General features: G+C 33.7%; 3 protein-coding genes across 5 annotated transcripts; all 3 read left to right on the top strand.

Annotated features, from left to right (window-relative positions):
- Positions 1 to 665: 665 nt before the first annotated feature.
- Positions 666 to 4,497, top strand: LOC114746144 (uncharacterized methyltransferase At2g41040, chloroplastic-like). Of its 2 annotated transcripts, none has more exons than XM_028934335.1 (8): positions 666 to 949; positions 1,861 to 1,961; positions 2,062 to 2,202; positions 2,470 to 2,551; positions 2,728 to 2,921; positions 3,070 to 3,181; positions 3,488 to 3,592; positions 4,195 to 4,497. In XM_028934335.1, exons 1-8 carry the CDS (start codon positions 788 to 790, stop codon positions 4,309 to 4,311), a joined length of 1,014 nt encoding a protein of 337 aa, XP_028790168.1. In that variant the 5' UTR covers positions 666 to 787; the 3' UTR covers positions 4,312 to 4,497. The 2 variants fall into 2 exon arrangements, with proteins under 2 accessions (XP_028790168.1, XP_028790167.1); XM_028934334.1 differs by having other exon boundaries at positions 4,183 to 4,497.
- Positions 4,498 to 7,533: 3,036 nt separating this feature from the next.
- LOC114746143 (uncharacterized) lies at positions 7,534 to 11,653 on the top strand. 2 transcript variants are annotated; one of them, XM_028934333.1, is made up of 10 exons: positions 7,534 to 7,655; positions 7,744 to 7,940; positions 8,376 to 8,557; positions 8,657 to 8,941; positions 9,027 to 9,085; positions 9,193 to 9,229; positions 9,348 to 9,419; positions 10,148 to 10,472; positions 10,842 to 11,240; positions 11,334 to 11,653. In XM_028934333.1, exons 1-9 carry the CDS (start codon positions 7,541 to 7,543, stop codon positions 11,190 to 11,192), a joined length of 1,623 nt encoding a protein of 540 aa, XP_028790166.1. In that variant the 5' UTR covers positions 7,534 to 7,540; the 3' UTR covers positions 11,193 to 11,240; positions 11,334 to 11,653. The 2 variants fall into 2 exon arrangements, with proteins under 2 accessions (XP_028790166.1, XP_028790165.1); XM_028934332.1 differs by having other exon boundaries at positions 9,169 to 9,229.
- A 5,641-nt stretch (positions 11,654 to 17,294) lies between these two features.
- Positions 17,295 to 18,533, top strand: LOC114746140 (uncharacterized). The gene has a single exon (XM_028934327.1). It carries the CDS (start codon positions 17,457 to 17,459, stop codon positions 18,069 to 18,071), a length of 615 nt encoding a protein of 204 aa, XP_028790160.1. The 5' UTR covers positions 17,295 to 17,456; the 3' UTR covers positions 18,072 to 18,533.
- Positions 18,534 to 18,765: the final 232 nt, after the last annotated feature.

The following is an 18,765-nucleotide window of genomic DNA, read 5'->3' as shown; positions in this document are numbered from 1 at the left end:
AACATTTATAGAGAAAAAAAAATATTACTATGTTTAATATAAAAGCCAGTTTACAAATTTGAGTAGATTAAGAAAATTAGTTACATTAGTTATTTATAATAAATTGTTGTTGTCTTTCCTAAAATATCATTGCTAATCATGTGTATTAAACTATTAACTAAAATTATCATTTGATGAAACTTTTAATATAAACACAAAAGCTAGTTTACTAATTTGAGTAGATTACGAAAATTAGTTAAGTTAATTATTTGTAATAAGTAGGCACTATTGCTAATCATGTATATTAAGCTATTAGCTAGAACTACTATTTGATGAAACATTAAACATAAACAACTATTACAAAGATTACTTTGAAAAATAAATAAATATGAGAGATAAAATAGCTTAAAATCTTATATTTAAAACTAAATTAACTATCAAATCGGGTTTTATATTAATGACTGGAGATAGTATTAGTACATCTAATATAGTTTGAAAACATGAAGGATAAAAATTAAATCTGGCGCAGCAAATGTCTCACGCACACGCACTCCCTCCGGTCCAAGTTTTTGATGATATCTATTGAATGCAGGAGAAAACCATGTCACACTATATTTCGCGAATAAAGAAAACTAAACATTTTTTTTAAAAAAATAAGAGGCTTTGTTTTTTTTTTTTTTTTGGTTGGTTTGGGGAGGGGTGTTTGGAGCCACCTTTTTGTTTCTTTGGTGGCCTTTCGCTCTGTGAGTGAAGGAGTCTGGGACGCGTAGCTGAAGACTGAAGCTGAGGAGGAAGAACTTTCAGGGCCATGGCTGCTTCTCCTTTCCTTCACCCTATCCACAAACTCGAATTCCGAAGATGCTCCTTCGTTGCTTTGAATTCTCAATTCCCTCCTCGTCTCCATTTTCTCCCTCGTCGCTTCCCCTCTTCCTCAACCATCCGTGCAAGCTCCGCTGTTCTTATGGAGTCGGTATACCGTGTGTACCCCCTTTTCAATTTTTTTTTCCTTATGTGAAATTATGTCCCATCTTTCTGTCATACTCTGATATTTTGTCGAGTTTGGGTTGTTTCTGAAACTTGGACGAACGAAAAGTGAAGCGCCGACATTTATCTTTGTATGCTGACATGACAGAATTTTGGAATTGCGATGGTTTCAATTGGTTCTTGATATTAATAAGAAGTTTTATCTGTTTAATCATAACTTAACTGTCCTCTTTTTGAAGTAATACCAATAATTTAATTAAAAAGAATAACTTCGCTGCACACTCAAGCCATCTGCTACAGCAAATTTCATCACTTGCCTTGCTGGAAATAGTTTCATGCATGCAGAATTCGAATTATGATGTATTTATGATGGTGGAACGAGAATTACCAAGTCAACCATGGGGAGTTGAAATCCCATGCCCAGTAAATGGTGTGATAATAGAACTCCTGATGATTTACCGCCATCATCGATCAAGCCTGTGATGCGGTTGAATTGATGTAAAGCTGTACTCTAAGCTGTACAATTGAGTCTCATTGAAGTTGGAATTTCCCTGGGTTTCATCAGAAATGGAATATACAGAAGTCTATCTGAAATCACTGTTGTGCATCTAGCTGTGGACTAGTCCTACCTGTTATTGAACTCTGAGTTGTTTCATCCATTGTTCACTATGGTCCTTGATTTAACTTGACATTGTTTAGTAACAGGATATAGGGAAGGATTTTAAGCAGATATAAGACAATGTTACTCCTCTTTAGTAAACATAGCAGATTTTTTTCGAAATTTCTGTTCTAATTGATAAATACTTGTATCATTTGTAAGAACTGTAAATTCATGTTAATCGAATATATCCTCTTCTAACTCCAACTCATATTAGTATTTGAATTTTCTGCCCTCAGGATACAAGTACGCGACAGGATCAAGCAAAGGAAACTGAAATCTTTGCCTGCCCAGTATGTTATGAACCTTTGATAAGAAAAGGTCCTCCTGGACTTAACCTGTAAGTTGAAGAGAAATTAACGCAACGCATGTGTAGTTATTTCTGCATGTATCTGAGAATCCTATCCGATAGTTGTTCACTTATGGATGTGGAACTTCAGATCAGCAATCTACAGGTCTGGTTTTAAGTGTAGAAGGTGCAATAAGTCATACTCTAGCAAAGACATGTTTCTGGATCTAACTGTCACTGCTGGTTTGAGGGATTACACCGAAGTTCAACCAGTCAGGACTGAGCTTTTCAGGTATAAGTAGATTAGTATTCCAATTCCAGTTTCATAGCGCAAGACTAGGCAGACAGTCACGTGAAACACACCCAGTTTTTTTTCTTTGGGTCCTGTAGATCCCATCTAACTTTCTAACTTTTATTTTAGGGACAAATATTTTTGTTTCTGTATGAATTCTTGTTTTTAACATATATGATGACTAGTTGTCATCTAATAAGAGTTCCTGCATAGCTCAATCACATGGGAAAATTCTTATGTTTTCCTTTGTTTCTACCAATCCATTAGGAGTCCACTTGTCTCATTCTTGTACGAGAGAGGCTGGCGTCAAAATTTCAATCGAAGTGGTTTTCCTGGCCGTGATGAAGAGGTATTCTGTCAATCCTATTATATGGCTAGGATGTGTCAATACTTGAAAATTCACGAGAGTTGTCCAAAAAGAATGTTTTAGAATTTGTCGATGCTTGTTTACTGTCATTTTCCATCTCTTTGGTTTTCTTGGAATTTAAAACACGTTACCCTCATCGCCATTCCTTTATAATGCAGTTCAAAATGGCTCAAGAGTACTTCAAACCTGCTCAGGGTGGTCTTCTTGTTGATGTCAGCTGCGGTAGTGGTTTATTTTCCCGAAAATTTGCCAGCTCTGGAGTCTATTCTGGTGTCATTGCTCTAGATTTTTCTGAAAATATGCTTCGCCAGTGTTACAATTTCATCAAGCAAGATGAAACTCTTTTAGCCAAGTATGATTGTCGTTGCCCTCAGCTTGAAACCAAACTTGATGCATCTCAGAAATTCAACTTTTTTTAATTCTCTCTGTTTTCTTTTTGGTTTAAACTTGTGTAAGGATATATGGCTGTCCTGAATCTAGTTTCATTTGATTGTTGGCAGTAATCTTGCTCTGGTAAGGGCAGATGTTTCTAGGCTTCCCTTCTCTTCAGGTTCAGTTGATGCTGTTCATGCTGGTGCAGCCTTGCATTGTTGGCCATCTCCCTCCAATGCTGTAAGTGTCTTTCTGTGTATGATGAACTTGACATGTTCATTGCTGCCTCTTCCATTATGACCTTCGCACAAATATGTTGTGCACTGCTCCTCACTTCAAATCCGGAACCCTTTATTCTTAGCCTGTTTTCTTGTTTTATGTCTCAAACAGAGCTAATCACAAGGAACACTATGAATTTTGCTTCTTCTAATGTGAACATGATTGCTTTCACTAATGTGCTTTGCATCGTCTTCTGTTCCCTTTGTGTCGCACCATTCAAATATATGTAATTTGCATTATGACACTGCTATTTTTAACTTGTTTAAGATTGCTGAAATCACCCGCATACTAAAAAGTGGTGGAGTCTTTGTGGGAAGCACTTTTCTTCGTTACACTTCTTCAACTCCCTGGATTATACGGCCTCTCCGAGAGGTAAACTCCTATCATGGTTTAATCCTTAATGACTTTGTCATAGTAGACGACAATGTTACTACTATTTTACACAGTGATCGTTCTTATGAACTAGACTCCATTCTTGTGTGGATCAAGTTATCATCCGGAGAGACTACTAGTATTTGATCATCTGAATGTTTAGAAGCTAGGAGGAAGAACGAAGGAAAAGAATAAAAGGAAAAATAAAATATCAAATGACACTAGTAAATGAGTTAATATCCCCTTCAAAACCTTCGAAAGTGAAGGAACTTAAAAACATGGAGGTTGAGTATCACTAGAAGCCTTCATTTCTCCTATGTGCGCGCGCGCGCGTGTGCATGTCCAAACTTTAGACAGGATAAAATGAGACTAAAGAAGAGGTATACAAAGTTAAAAAGATGATGCATAAAGGTAGTATCTCAAGGTTTTAGGTTAGAATATGGTGTCGAACTCACTGATATAAGACACTCTCTTGGGCCTTACCTATATACCCAGGTTTTATTGATGAGTGATTTGAATGGGTTGTACAATTTACTGGGTTTTTCTATTAAATCCCATGGAAGATGATATGAAGGTATTCTGATATGCAGAGAACTCTGCAGGGCTATAGTTATTTGACAGAGGAAGAGATAGAAGACCTTTGCACATCATGTGGTCTCACCAATTACTCCCGCAAAATTCAGCAGTCCTTCATTATGTTTTCTGCTCAGAAACCTTAAGCACGGCTTTCATCCATTTCAGACTCTTGACTCTCACTCTTCTTCAGTTTCTTATCCACGCTGGCGTATATTTGCTTTGTTTTGTATCTTTTTTTTTTTGTAAATAAATTGGAAAATTCAAAGATCATAACTTGAACCACATGATATGTTCCACCGTGAGTAAAAAGCATCAATATTCATATCATATATCCATGTCCATGTTGAGTGGTGAAGTGCATCATCTTATAATAGATGTTTCCATAGTGTGACTATTTATTTAGTCATGCTGACGGCTAATTGATATAGTGAGAGCTGGCCAGAGATGTGATGATAAATAATACTGATTTTATCATAAAACCTATTTAACTAATTGATTAGATTAAAAGATAGGTAAATTAGTTAATTATAATAAATATAACATATTTTTTCTAATTTGAAAAAAATTGATAAATATAGAAATATGGTTTACATTTACACTGAAGATCAATTTTACCATTAGGTCCTACATTAATAACTGAAAAGTGTTTTAGACAAAAATTTACATTGACTGTAAGACTTAAAAAGTACACCATTTTAGATCTCGCAATTTCATTTTTTTCCCCAGGTCTTTTACTTAACTACAGAAAATTTTTTTCAAAACTACAAAATTAACCCCACTGGCATCATAAAGGAAGAACATCCATTTCGCTCGAGTTTGATTTATAATCCGACACACTCATACACACATAGATCCTTCGTTGGGGAAAGTATAAAAACTGTCCATCCAATCACACATCACATATAAATTCAGGGTAAATTAGAAATAGGGAAGAGTTACATGCAAGAAATTATAGGATTTTTGAATTAAATTTAACTTATTATAATATTTCAATATTTTAATGATAATATGATTAATGCTACCCCCGATCCTTCATATAAAAACTAGTTGACTAATTTAAGTAGATTAACAAAATTAGTTAAGTTAGCTATTTGTAATAAGTTGATGTTATCTTTTTTTAAAATACCCTCACTAATCAAGTGTCATTTGATGAAATATTTAACATGTGCAACTATTATAAGAACTATCTTAAAAAAATAGATAAATATGAGAGACTAAGTAAATTGGGATATCATATTTAGAACTAAATAAAAAGTCAAACTAGTTATTGTATTAAAGACAAGAGGTAGTATATAATTTTTTACAAGTATTTATATGTTTTACTCCTCCGGTCTTTAATATAGGACCCAATTACTGAGTTAGTTTTATCCTAAATATAAGACTCATTTATCATATTTACCAATTTTTTCTAAATTATCCCTATAGATACTCTCTCAACCATAATCAAGTAAAAGAGGAAGATGGGGTATTAAGAAAGATGATTATGGTATTTTAGAAAAAACGTGTCACATTTCTTATAATTAATTAACTTACCTAACTTTCTTAATCTAATCAAATTAGTTAAATAGGTTTAATATTAAGGATCAGAGGAGTATAATTTAATATTAAATAATTGTTACATTTTTTTGCCATTATACTTGTTACATGTTTTAGAGAATATTCTGTGCATATTGTAATTTTAATAAAAGATTGTTGATAAATATATAAAGATAAAGGCAAATCAGAATGCTTGCCAAAATAAACCTGACTTAAAAATAATGAACAAAAATTAAGCGTAAAGAGTAAGTAGATCAAGCTCGGGTCATTTTCATAAACCCATGACACACACAGATTTATATAAATCTTTGCTTGAGTATGAAGAATAGTAAAGAGAGGTGGGTGAAATTATACTTTCTTATACCTAAATCTTCGGTTTTACTTATCTATAAAAGTTCCTAAAGTTTGCAATTCACTTTATATGTATTATAATTTACTTTTCCAAATTGAATAAAAAATATGATTTAATATATCAAGTAATTTGAATAGAAATATAATGAGTTTATATCATTAACAAATTTCTTTCTACTTAATAATAGTCATTAAGGTTGATAGAGTTTTCAAAATTTTAAAAGTTGAACCCGTTTAAAGCTTACCATAACTCTGATTAGTATTATAGTCAAAATTAGTCTATACAAAACTAATAAAATAAAGTGAAAATTTCTATAAAAAAATTTCCTATTAGAAATATTTATTACTAAGAAATCCCTAAAAATTGTTTAAAATACTGGCTTCTGAGTATAAGTACAAATAATTCTTAGTGGTAACAATTTTTCTTTAACTATATGCAACATATCTTTAGTTATATACAAATATTTTCTGTTTTGCTTTTGAAATAAAACGTGTAACTCATTTTAATGGATATAATTCTTTTTCAGCTGCGTGTGACGTATCTTTTTTCGACCGGAAGTGTGTGACATATCTTAAACTATATAAAAGTTAAAGATATATTATACATGGCTGAAAAAGTGTTACATCCATTGAAGAATATGTATTCTTAAACAAATTTTATATACCTTCCAGTGATAAACATCTTAATGAGAATTTTTTTTAGAAATTTTTCCTAAAATAAAAACATACGAGGTTTGCATTAGATGTGCATTTGCAACCTCATACCATGTTTTCCTTGTTTGTGTTTAGGCTAACGCTCTAAATTGGTTGCAATTGCATAGAAGCGGGGAAGGCGTGTATTGACGTGGCTAACGCTCAAATCGGTTACAAGTTATTATTAATTTGTTTGCCTAAATGAATGTGTAAATTATTTTACTTTATTTCACATTAACATTTTTACATGGCTATATATTTTAAAATATTTACAATCACAATCTGTCAACTCTAATCTAAATTATTATTAACCATCAATTACTCGTAATTTTCATTTTATGCATAATGTCTAGATATTTTAGGCTACATATATTTTACATTGACATGGATGATGATTTAATTTAATATTTAAAACTTACTGGAAAATTAATTTTCCGCTGTTGTATTTTACCATCGTGCTTGAGGACTGGATAAAATGGTCATTTCAGCAGACAGAACTACTGTATTGCGGGCGGCCTTGTCATCAGCCGAGGCAGCGGCAGAGTATCAAGAATTAAAGGGTATTTTCGTCACACAAAATTGTTGCGGACAAACAAAGTATAAAAGGTCAACCGCTTTAAAAAACGCAAATCATGAAATTGAACGCGCAAAATCTCACCTGAAAATAAAGCCAAGCACCTACCATTTTCACTCTCTTCTTCGTCCCCCCCCCCTCTCTTCCTCCTCTCTCTCTCTCTCTCTCAAACCAGTGCGTATGTGAACTGTGAACGGAAACACAAGCATTGATACAATATGCTATGCTTGAGATCAAATTCCCGTTTTCTTCGTCATCTCTTCTTCTTTCTATTTCTCTTCGTATTATTCGTTTCCGCCTCGCCGAGTTCTCCTCTGCGTTCTCTTATTCCCGGTAAAATTCTTCGTTTTCTTTCTATTTGTTGTTTACAATAATTTGTTCTACTTTATTCGTTTTTAATGCATGAGACTGTGGCTTTTAGATGGCGTGGATGATGTGGTGAGCTTAAGACCGTATAATGTGGAACTGCCATGGGATACGAGGAGACCACTGGCGGACGAAACTGCGGCCAAAAGGTCTCTCGTGTTGGCTCAGGAAAGAACTCGTCGGAAAGATCCGCTCGACCATTTTAATCTTTACAATGGTGGTTGGAATATCAGCAATCCGCATTATTACGCCGTTAGTTTCTTTCTCTCTCTTTTTCCCCGGGAATTTCGCTGTTCATGTACTTTTGGCATCTCTCTCTTGCTAAGGGTGATCACACACACACGCACAGATATATATATATATATATATATATTTCGCTTATATTAATAAAAGAAACGGAGAATTATGTTTTGAAATTGATAGCACTCTGTTATCTGCTCTTGCTTTATTTGTTCATTCTGTATGCTCTTGGTTCTTCTTACTAATATGCAAATGCGCGCAATGCGAGGTGAGCTCCTTAAATTCCAGACCAAAATTTGGTCATATGAATGTAATGTTGCCTTATGTATAATTTAGAATGTTGCCTAGATTAAGTTTCAAGCTTTCCTCTTGTTGCCTAGGTAGGCTGCCAGATATCCTAAATATCTAATGCTTTACTAACTTTAACTTGTTCTTACTTTCGTGCAGTCAGTAACTTTTACTGCGGTCCCCTTCTTTGTCATTGCTGGAGCTTGGTTCGTGATTTTTGGGCTTTGCTTATCCCTCATTTGTCTGTGTTACTGCTGTTGTCCTACAGAGCCTTATGGCTATTCTCGAGTAGCCTATGCTTTGTCCCTCATCTTTCTCATCCTTTTCACCCTTGCGGCAATGTCTCTCTCTCTGCCCCCCACCATCTCCTCAAATCGAATCTTGTTTGATGCTTTTTTTGTTTTTGTGAATCCTTATGCATGTGATTTTAATGATTTCAGAGCTGGATGCATTATCCTTTACACTGGTCAGGGGAAGTTTTACACCAGCACCTCAAACACTCTGGATTATGTTGCGCGTCAGGCTGAGTTCACTGCTAAAAATCTCAGGAATGTGTCAAGTTATCTTGATACAGCTAAGGTGATTGGAGTTGATGCAGTTTTTTTGCCACCAAATATTCGGAAGAACATCAACAATGTTAAATCAAAAATAGACACTGCCGCTGCCACACTTTCTAGTAAGACAAAGCAGAATTCTAAGGGTATACGAAATGGCATTGATGGAATGTAAGTACAAGTCTATAATCTCAATCTAGTGTTTGCAATATCTCTCACCTACAATCATCCTCTGTTATTCTGTTATTCTCTGTAGGAGATTGTCTCTGATCATTGTTGCTGCTGCTATGCTCTTTCTTGCATTTCTTGGATTCTGTATGTTTCTTCATCATCCTGTATATTCTCGTGTTATTGCTCTATACTGAAGGTTTAGCAAAATCTCATCTCATTTGCTTTTGTTCGTGAAACCTTTTCTTTTGTAGTATTTTCCTTATGTGGGCTGGAGTGTTTTGTATACTTGTAAGTTCTACTCATCAAGATATTTCATGTTTTATCCTTTTCGTTTGTTTAGTTGCGATTGTTATTATATTCTATTTAAATTCTCAGTCAGTAACTGATGCACTTCTTATTGCTGCAGCTTGGTAATTGTCGGCTGGATTCTAGTTGCAGGCACATTTATTCTCTGCGGTGTATTTCTTTTTCTTCACAAGTAAGTTCTTGTTTGCATGGAATATTCAATTATATTGAACTTGTGTTGCCTTGGTGTCATACATATATCCTGACATAGAACCATTTCTATGCCAAATGCCATCATGGGAGTTTGAAATCAGATGGATGATTAGGATGTGCTTCTGTGCTTGCTGATATCATATTATTTTAGAGTTTCCATTGAGTCGTGACTTGTCAACTAGAAACTCACATTGATCTGTTGCCTAATGTTCGCTGGATAGTACCTGATATGAGAAAGCAGCATGGATTTTGTTGTATGACTGTAGTCGGTAAAGGTGGAGAGACACGGAGTAGGAAGCAACGAATGGAAAGGTAGAAACAGAGGAAAAGGAGCATCTTTGTTGAAGTTAATGTGTAATCACAGATAGAAACTTCTCTGTATTAGCATGTTAAGAAGGTTCTATTGAGTACATAGCCATTCCAGATTCTATTGCTGAGAAGGTTTGGAGTTCAAACTGTAAATTCTTAGAAATAGTAAAGTCATGCTTTACTTTCAAACAAAACAAAACTGTCAACATGAGGAAAAGAAGAGCGAAAAATCATTTGTTGAATGCTCTGTCTGAATGGTGTTTGAGACTTCGTATAGTATTTCATTCACGTAGCAATTGCGGGGAAGTTCATTCCATATCATTTGATGAAGTTCATGGCTGCTATTTTCACTTATGCTGCGTATATGTTATGGGAAAGTTAATTGTATATTTGCACTAGTGTTGTGGGAGATACATGTGTTGCCATGGATGAGTGGGTTCAGAATCCTACAGCTCATACCGCCTTGGATGATATTCTTCCTTGCGTGGACCATGAAACAGCCCAGGAAGCCTTGTACCGAAGCAAAGAAGTGACATACCAACTTGTTGTGATGGTAGACTCCATCATTGCCAATGTCACAAACAGGAATTTCCCATCTTCTGCTGGACCTTTGTATTACAATCAATCAGGGCCCCCGATGCCTTTTCTTTGCAGTCCATTCAATTCTAATCTTACACACAGGCAGTGTGCAGCCGGGGAGGTGACCTTGCATAATGCTCCCAAGGTAGGCTATTTGTAACTGAAATGTGAAATTTTTATCCTCCAATTACGGAATGCTTTAAAGAAATTCATGTGAAATATGAAATCTTGTGGTCAGGAAAGCCTAGCCAGACATTGGCTCGCTAGCACCTTTCTTTTGTTCTTGTTTATTGATATGCCTAAAAAAATTTATTATTGATAGAACGCAATAATATTGTTCAACCCAAATAAACAACTTTAGTGTGATAAAGCTTTACATTTTTATTGTTGATATATCATTTTTTGCTCCAAAATGAAACCAGTTTTTGTGGACCAAAACACCTTGTCTGCTCATTTCCATCCAAATTACATGCTGATACATTATTGTGCACGGCATCCATTATCTGTTATGCAGACGTGGAAGAATTACACTTGCCAGGTTTCTTCATCAGGCATTTGCACCACACCCGGCAGGATGACCCCTATCATATACTCGCAAATGGTGGCAGCTATCAATGTGAGCTATGGTTTGTACCATTACAGTCCATTCTTGATCAATTTGGCAGACTGCGCTTTTGTCCGGGAAACATTCAGAAACATCAGCAACAATTACTGTCCCAATCTGCTGAAATTTAGTCTGTGGATTTATGTTGGACTAGTCATCATATCTGCAGCTGTAATGTTGTCTTTAATCTTTTGGGTTATCTATGCAAGAGAACGCTGGCATCGTATTTACACCAAAATGTTCGTCATTAGACGGTTCTAAAAGACCTGAGGCACCTGAAGATGTGATTTGTGAGCCAAGGCACATTAGGTATAACATCATTCTCTCATGTTTGTCTTGAGTTCGATCTTTTTTTGTGGAGCGTGGCCTTTCTTATCAGGTTTTTAATAAATTGTGATGCAGAGCTCTCAGTTCTAAACTTTCTAAAGATGTGGAGATATGGAACATTGGTTCATGAAAGAATAGCTAGCTACTAGGGTTAACCTCAAAATATGTTTTTGAATGTTCCAAATACATGAATATTTGGATCACCTTGGTATTTCTGGAATTAATGTTTCATATATATCAATATCTGGAACTTTATAGTTTATCAGGGAATTGTTCAACATCTCCGGAGCCACTGGGCATAATACTTCCATTACTTCAAAGCGATGTTATCTCCAAGTTGCACCAAGGTGTCTTGTTCTCGTTATGGAAAGGAAAATTAAACATTTTCGTAAGCTGTGTCAATATTATAGTTGATTTTTTATTAGAAGCCCTATTATGTTCATTTAAGCTAATTAGAAATCTCTACAAAAATATATTTAGGGTGAATTTCATTCATGGACTACTAATATGACTTCATTTGAATTCAACCCTAAAAAAAATGTTTCGACGATAAATGGTCAAAAAAAAAATTTTTGGCGTAGAATTTTAATAACCCTCAAGCCATAACTTTCAGAGGAGGAAGAATTTCCAAGCAAGACCTTCCCAAGTTTTGCTTGATCATTAACGCTGCTCTTGTTGTTTCTTGAATCCTCATCCTTCACTCTAGTCTTTTTTTTTTTGTGTAAATTTCTGTCATCTATGTGTGTGTATACAAGTGAATCTCTTTCTCTTTTTCTTTTTCTCTTCTTCTTTTTGGGATATATATGTATATAAGGTTTTGTACATCAAAATTTTTAAACAGGGACTCTTTCTCTTCAATTTTGCCTGGTCTTTTATAACAAAATGGCACTCAAACTTTGCAACAAGTGGCTCGGTCTATTTATTTATTTGTCTGGGGAAAAGGCTATACAAACTTTATGGAAATTGAAATGGAGACAGCAGAGTGACAATTGTGCAGTATCCGGATGAAAAATTCCAAATCATGAAAAGGATGACTAAATATTTCTTTGCAATCCATTCAATTCATAAAATTTACAAACAGTTATAACAGTTGGCAGTTCCTTTTTTTCCCTAATTTTTTTTCAAATCACAAGATAAACAGTTGGCGGATAATGATATTCAGATTAATTCATATAGGTGGCGTCGATCAATACTATTCAATTCGTCCCATCAACTTGCTCAGTTTCTTTCTATTTTCTTTTCCACCTTACAAAATAAATATCATTCTTATCAGTTTTGATGGCTAATATTAATCACAAATAATAATAATAATAATTTTCTATTATTATTATATAGGCCCACAACACGTAATTAAAGGAGAATTGTTATAAAGTTCCAAGTAATGAAAATAATTACAATAAAGTTCAAGTGATAATAAAGCAGCTCACAATAACAAGTTTTAAGGTAATAACTACTCACTTGTTATTGGAAATTCTCCCCATAGTTAACTCCTCCAAGGTATTATTAGATTATTTATGTATTTGTTTTATTTAATACTAGTATAAATTATTCGAAGTCGAATATTATATTGCCGGACCCGGAACACAATATAACTTTCGCATAGTATTTTTCGTTCCCACACAGGAGTTTTCGAATTTCAGAACTTTCATAATCTGAACTAACTGCCATCGCAAGATTGTTCAATTCTATATTAACAAATTTAACTTATATTAAAAATTAAAAAAATATTTTCTCTTCCATTTCAAGTGATAAGGGATACAACTATATTTTATGAATAATTCTGAAGGCGCCTTCGCGCTTGTTCTATCTCATAAATAAATAAATAAATATAATATGCAGATAATAGTACAGAAACGTATGCATCAACATATATATTTAAATAAGATAGTTTACAATATTTATGTTGTATATCTAATTATTTATCCATCTATCCACCCATTCATTGAAAAATTGAGTGAAAAGTCACATATTAAAAAATTTATTAATTAGCGAGAATAGCTTAATAAATTTTATACGCACAAAATATCAATATTTTGATTTAGATTATTCTCACTAATAAAATTTTAATGATTTTTTTTCAAAATTTCGCTTAATCTGTTTATTTATTTTGTTTATCTCATAAATAGATATATTTATTTTGAAAATTTATGATTTTCATAATCGTAGAATTAACTACGCTTCAATTATATATATATTGTAGTTGTAAATAACTAAATATTGATCGCATAGTAACCTTATTAAAGGCAAGAAAAACAGTCCATCTTACAAAATTATTAGCCTCATCTCAAATAAAATGTTAACACAGAGGAAGACACCATGATATACGCTAAACTTTATTTATATTATCTTTTAAACAAAATTGCTAAAACTGCATCCATATGTCTAATCAACAAAGCGACTACTTAGCTTGATTGAAGGCAAAGAATTAAGAATAATGAGATTAAAATGGAACAACTTGAATTCGGAAAGACATGATATTATGTGTGTGTGTGGGGCAGCTATTGGCTTTGATGACCAAACACTCCTTCTGATTTCACATATAAGAAAATTTTGATAAAAATAATTTGTTTTTATTCATAAAAGATATTAATACTGTCTAAAAAATTTTAGTATTTTTTTTTAATATTTGAGTCGTTTAATTAATGATTAGTACACTGCATTAATTATTGGTCAATTTTTCACTCACTCTCGATAATAAGAGTGTTTTTGAAAAATAAATAACGTTTTCTTACATATTTATCGCCTAATAAGTTTTTTTATATACATAGTTTAATTATTGAATTTGCATCTTATGAAAACGACTAGAGAGAGTATATTTAAATATTAGATGGCTAGGCATTGCATGTGGGAACGTATGAAGGAGTATAGATTGATGGATTAATTTCAAGTCATTGTTATATTAAATTTTTAAAATATAAATACATGGACCTTCAAAGCTGATAGTTATATCATCACCATGGACCTAACTTAATTATGTGAAGCAATTAGGAATACTTTTCACAAGTTGCACTTTATTAATGGAACGTGGCACCAATAATATTGTTCAACTCTTGATGGGATTGGTTTCTACTTGTTAGGATTATATAGCCACACAGGGCTCTACAAAGAAACCATTGATGTTTCGTTTATTTATTTATTTATTATTATTTGAAATGGATCTGTGTTGGAGATAATAATTTGTTGGGAAAACTACTCTATAAATATCTCTGAATTAGTGTGCATTTCATTATATAGATTTGAAAAAAAAACTAAATATTGAAAAAATTTTATAGATTGAAAAAATGAATATTTTTTACAGTGTGAATTCACCAAAAATTTTACAAAGAAATTAACAAAAATTTGAAGAAACTTTCACAGTGTTTGATTAACAAAGATATATTAAATGAGAATTGTATTTGAAATGCACGTGCCAAGCAAGTACGGATGTGCTTTGGTGTTTTAAATTGAGACAAATTATGGGTTCAAAACCAGATTTTAAGTGAGATTTTCCACATAAAAATTCTGGATAAATATTTGTATTTTCTTTTCTTTTTAATATGTGGGGCCCATAATGTGAGATTTGTCAAATCAAAGAAGAATGGGCACGACGTGTCGTTTTGCTTCTGTTCGTCGTATGGTTCAGTCCCTGGAAAACAGAAACGTCAAAAAAAAAAAAAGGGTCATATTATTTAAACTTTTTTTTCACATGAAGTTTATTGTAGTGTTTATATCATACTACTCTAATTAATTATGTTTTTATGATATTAATGGATAATCAATAATTTTTAACATCTAATTCTGCTCTAATATATAATTAATGTGTGATTGTGGATTAAAAAAATTAAAATTTTTTTTGAATATAATGCAATCACATAAAAATTAGAGGGGGAAGAGAAAAATCTCGTAATAATTTACTAAATTTACATTACTTATTGATTTTTTTAAACTAATTTTCATGGTAAAACGTTAAACAATTCCTGCTCCTTAATATAATTCATTTATAGAGAAAAAGAAAAGTTTTGTGGTGAACGTAAGTCACTTATAATATATCTATTTTTTAATTTTTATTTTTATTTAATTCTTGCTGAAAGAGAGAAAAATAAAAGTGATGTGAGAATGATTTATAAATATAAAAAAATTTAATAAGAATAAAATTAAAAAATCTTATCAATTTAATATATTTTTTATATGCGAAAAATGCTGCCAATAATTTATATTAAATATTCGAGTAGTACTCTTTTGTTTTTTTACTAATTATTTATGTAGATTGTATTATACTCCTCCGATCCTTATTATAAGACCCCAATCTATTTTGTCTCTTATATTTATGTATTTTTTTTCAAGATAATCCTTCTAATAATGATAGTTTTAGCCAATATACTTAATTAACAAGGATATTTTAGGAATGACAACATTTATTTATTATAAATAACCAACTTAACTTACTTCCTTAATCTCCTTAAATAAGTCAATTGGGTCTTATAATTAGGACCAGAGGAGTAACTTTTTAACTTATAAGTATCATCCGGCTTCTTAAGTTATAATAGGCTTGTTTAGAGTAATTTATAAATAATGTTTTAATTTTAATTTATAAAATATGATATAAGTATATGGAAAAAAAATTATTTTAAACGTTTTTCTAGATAAGACCCATGTTTTTGACAAAAAAAAAAAAAAGAAGAAGAAGATAAGCAGCAGTCCAGGACGAGGGTGGGGAAGAGAATAAGAAGAAAGAGAAGGGTATTTTGGGAGAATGAGAAAGCGGGAGCGGATAAAGGCATAGACATGTCACTGTACGTGGAAATTAGTGAGAGGATGCGTCATTAGAGTAGGCGCCTAACGTGGCAAGGATAGAGAGGGCGTATATGTCAGGCTGTCACATAATAATCTTAAAACGGTTCACTTCAATTGTCGTTTTCTGGATTATAGGTGCCCCAGCCCACAGCTTTCTTCTTACTCAAGTGCCGTTACAAAACCCTACCCATTCTTTACGCTTTGGTCCACCCAACCCAACCCACTCTCTCTCCCTTGATATATTAACCTCCTTGCTTCACTTTTCCTCTTTTTGCTGCCATGCCCCTCTTCTTTACGTATATCTCCTTTTCTCTTTATTCCTTCTATTTTTCCGTATTTAAGTGATTGATTTCGTAAATCAAAAATAAAGAGAATAACAATTGATATGATTATGTTCATAGATATTGAAAATTTTAAAATAAATTGTCTTGAAAAAATATATCATTGTGGTTTTTCCTATAAGGCACAGTAAGCAAAAATTATAAAGCATGCCATTATTTTATCACTAGTTCTTTTTTCTTAACATCTCAATAAATGTTAGTGTATTTACTATTTCTGGTCCTTGTTATAAATAAATCTAACATATTTCGTATTATAATATATCTTCTTTAAAATATTAATTTTTGTTTTCACATGGTATTCCTGACTAATTATAAGATTTTTGAGTTAATTAATCAAACTCTCCTAAATAACAATTTTTATAAAGGCTAATTTTAATATTTTGTTAGAAATAGTTAATTTTAACTAATTCATATAAAATTGTTATTAGTTGTTTATGATAAGAATTGAAAGAAGTAATTTTTAAATTATATATATTTGACAGGAACAAATTTAAAAATTCATCAAATTTTTAGATTGGAGTTAATGAATTCTAAAGCTTTAATAAAATATGTTAAAAATAATTTATAAATAAAAATAGAGCAATAACTATATAATACAAATTTAAGTATTTTTCAATGTATATTATTTTCACAAAATTTATAAATAAAAAATCGAATTGTGTTGATAAAAATCTTAAATATTTAAACTAATAAGCAAACCTTTCTTTACCCAAAAAAAAAAAAGAACAGACCTTTGAAAAAAAAGGTGCATGCATGAAAGAAAAAGCATATCGGAGGCATAAGTGCAATACTGAGAAGTAAATACCCCAATCACAAATATCCCAAACCCTAACCCGGTTTTGGTTCTCTCTCCTGGTTTTACTTTATCCGAGTTCTCTGGTTCAGATTCCCTCGACTTCAAAATCTTATAAATACATAGCTTGAGTAAAGCTAGGTTTGCCAAACCAGGGAGCCGATCCCGGCTTATTAGGAAAAAAGAAGAGGAAAGTGCCTGCTCTTTCCCTTTCGATCTCTCTCTAGTATCTATTCTCACTATTCCTATTCATTTTCTCTCTCTTCTGCAACAACAAAAGGATCTGTGAAAATGGCGGCATCTACTAGAAGATCACGCGGACCAGTTCTCCGATCTCTCTCTCCTTCCGGCAGATTCTGCAATTCTCGCTATTCTTCGCCTTCCTGTTCCTCCACTGCTTTTGCTTCATCTAGCTCAAGCTTTTCTTCTCGCTCCACAACCTTCTTCCCCCGTTCGACCTCTCCCACAAGTGTCAAACTCTGTGGTTCATCTGGTAGCTCTGCTCCTTCCGTTCGGTTCTCTGTGGAACGTTCCATCTCTCCGAAGAGGTCAATCTCTGTCACTCCTCGATCCGGCTCCAGCAACGCTAGCCAAGTGGTTCAGAAACCGAGCCATCAGAAGCGAACCTGCATGTGCTCCCCGACCACGCATCCTGGATCCTTTCGATGCAGCCTTCACAAGGGCTTTGCCTCCCGCTCGGTGGGTCCGTACTCTCCGAACAGGCTCAACGCGCGTAGATCAGCGATGACGAACTCTCTTGTGCGAATCGGCGGCGTTGAGGGAGATCTGGTGAAGAGAGCCTTGTCGGCGTTGATTCGCCCGTCGTCGCATCAGCAAAGGAGGCGGGCAGATTTCCAGCCGAGGCCGAGTAGGCTTTCGGTCATGTCCAAAGCTGAAGGTTCATGAGGTGCATTTTTGTGTACGATTTGAGTTCTTGATTGCGGCGTTCCCTGGCGAGGTAGCACCCGACCTGACGACCGGTGAGGACGGCAGCTGCGGCAGCAGATTTGGCGTTAGATTCCATGAAATGGTGGGAGATCTGATTGCTGCGGTGTCAATTCGGATTGGACTCTGTTTTTTGGTTCTCCGGAGACGGAAATGAGATCGACGACCCATGATTATCTTCGCGCGCGAGCCTGTATATAACTACATATATATAGAACTTCGATGAATCACTGGCTGCCAATATGGCAATTCTGGGTGCTTCTGGACTTAATTTCAACGAAATATCAATTAACATATAACACCGATTTTAACCAAAATATAAATCCATCCTAACTTCAATTTGATTCTTCTCATTACCCGAACAATCCGTGTGTTTATTGTCCTGTTCGCCGGGAATTGACACCATTTCCTTTCCATGTCAAATTTAGCGGTCCATTTCCTCCCAGATTCGGTTATTTCCAATCTCCGATGCCTTCTTTCTGGGGTTACCGTTCGGATGAGTAGTCGTTCATGTATGGCTTTTCATTACCATCTGTGTGTTTCTCGTCGACCTTCCCCGTTTGTTCACTGGTGAGTTACTTTCCCCCTTTCAATAGTTCGGTATTATTTAGACTTTAGAGTGGGGGCTAATTGTGCTTCTTCCTTTTTGCTGGCA

Source organism: Neltuma alba, unplaced genomic scaffold, assembly GCF_004799145.2.
Source record: "Neltuma alba isolate B1F8T4 unplaced genomic scaffold, ASM479914v2 tig00004918_pilon, whole genome shotgun sequence".
NCBI lineage: Eukaryota > Viridiplantae > Streptophyta > Magnoliopsida > Fabales > Fabaceae > Neltuma > Neltuma alba.
The sequence above is the reverse complement of the archived record's forward strand: the minus strand, read 5'-3'. Positions and strand labels throughout refer to the sequence as shown.

Excerpts from the sequence above, each read along its gene's own strand:
- LOC114746140 (XM_028934327.1), top strand. The coding sequence starts at position 17,457 with ATGGCGGCATCTACTAGAAGATCACGCGGACCAGTTCTCCGATCTCTC.
- LOC114746144 (XM_028934334.1), top strand. The coding sequence starts at position 788 with ATGGCTGCTTCTCCTTTCCTTCACCCTATCCACAAACTCGAATTCCGA. Across the intron at positions 2,203-2,469 it reads GTCAGGACTGAGCTTTTCAG|GAGTCCACTTGTCTCATTCT; the intron begins GTATAAGTAGAT and ends CCAATCCATTAG. Across the intron at positions 2,922-3,069 it reads GATGAAACTCTTTTAGCCAA|TAATCTTGCTCTGGTAAGGG; the intron begins GTATGATTGTCG and ends GATTGTTGGCAG.
- LOC114746143 (XM_028934332.1), top strand. The coding sequence starts at position 7,541 with ATGCTATGCTTGAGATCAAATTCCCGTTTTCTTCGTCATCTCTTCTTC. Across the intron at positions 7,941-8,375 it reads GCAATCCGCATTATTACGCC|TCAGTAACTTTTACTGCGGT; the intron begins GTTAGTTTCTTT and ends ACTTTCGTGCAG. Across the intron at positions 8,558-8,656 it reads CTTTTCACCCTTGCGGCAAT|AGCTGGATGCATTATCCTTT; the intron begins GTCTCTCTCTCT and ends TAATGATTTCAG.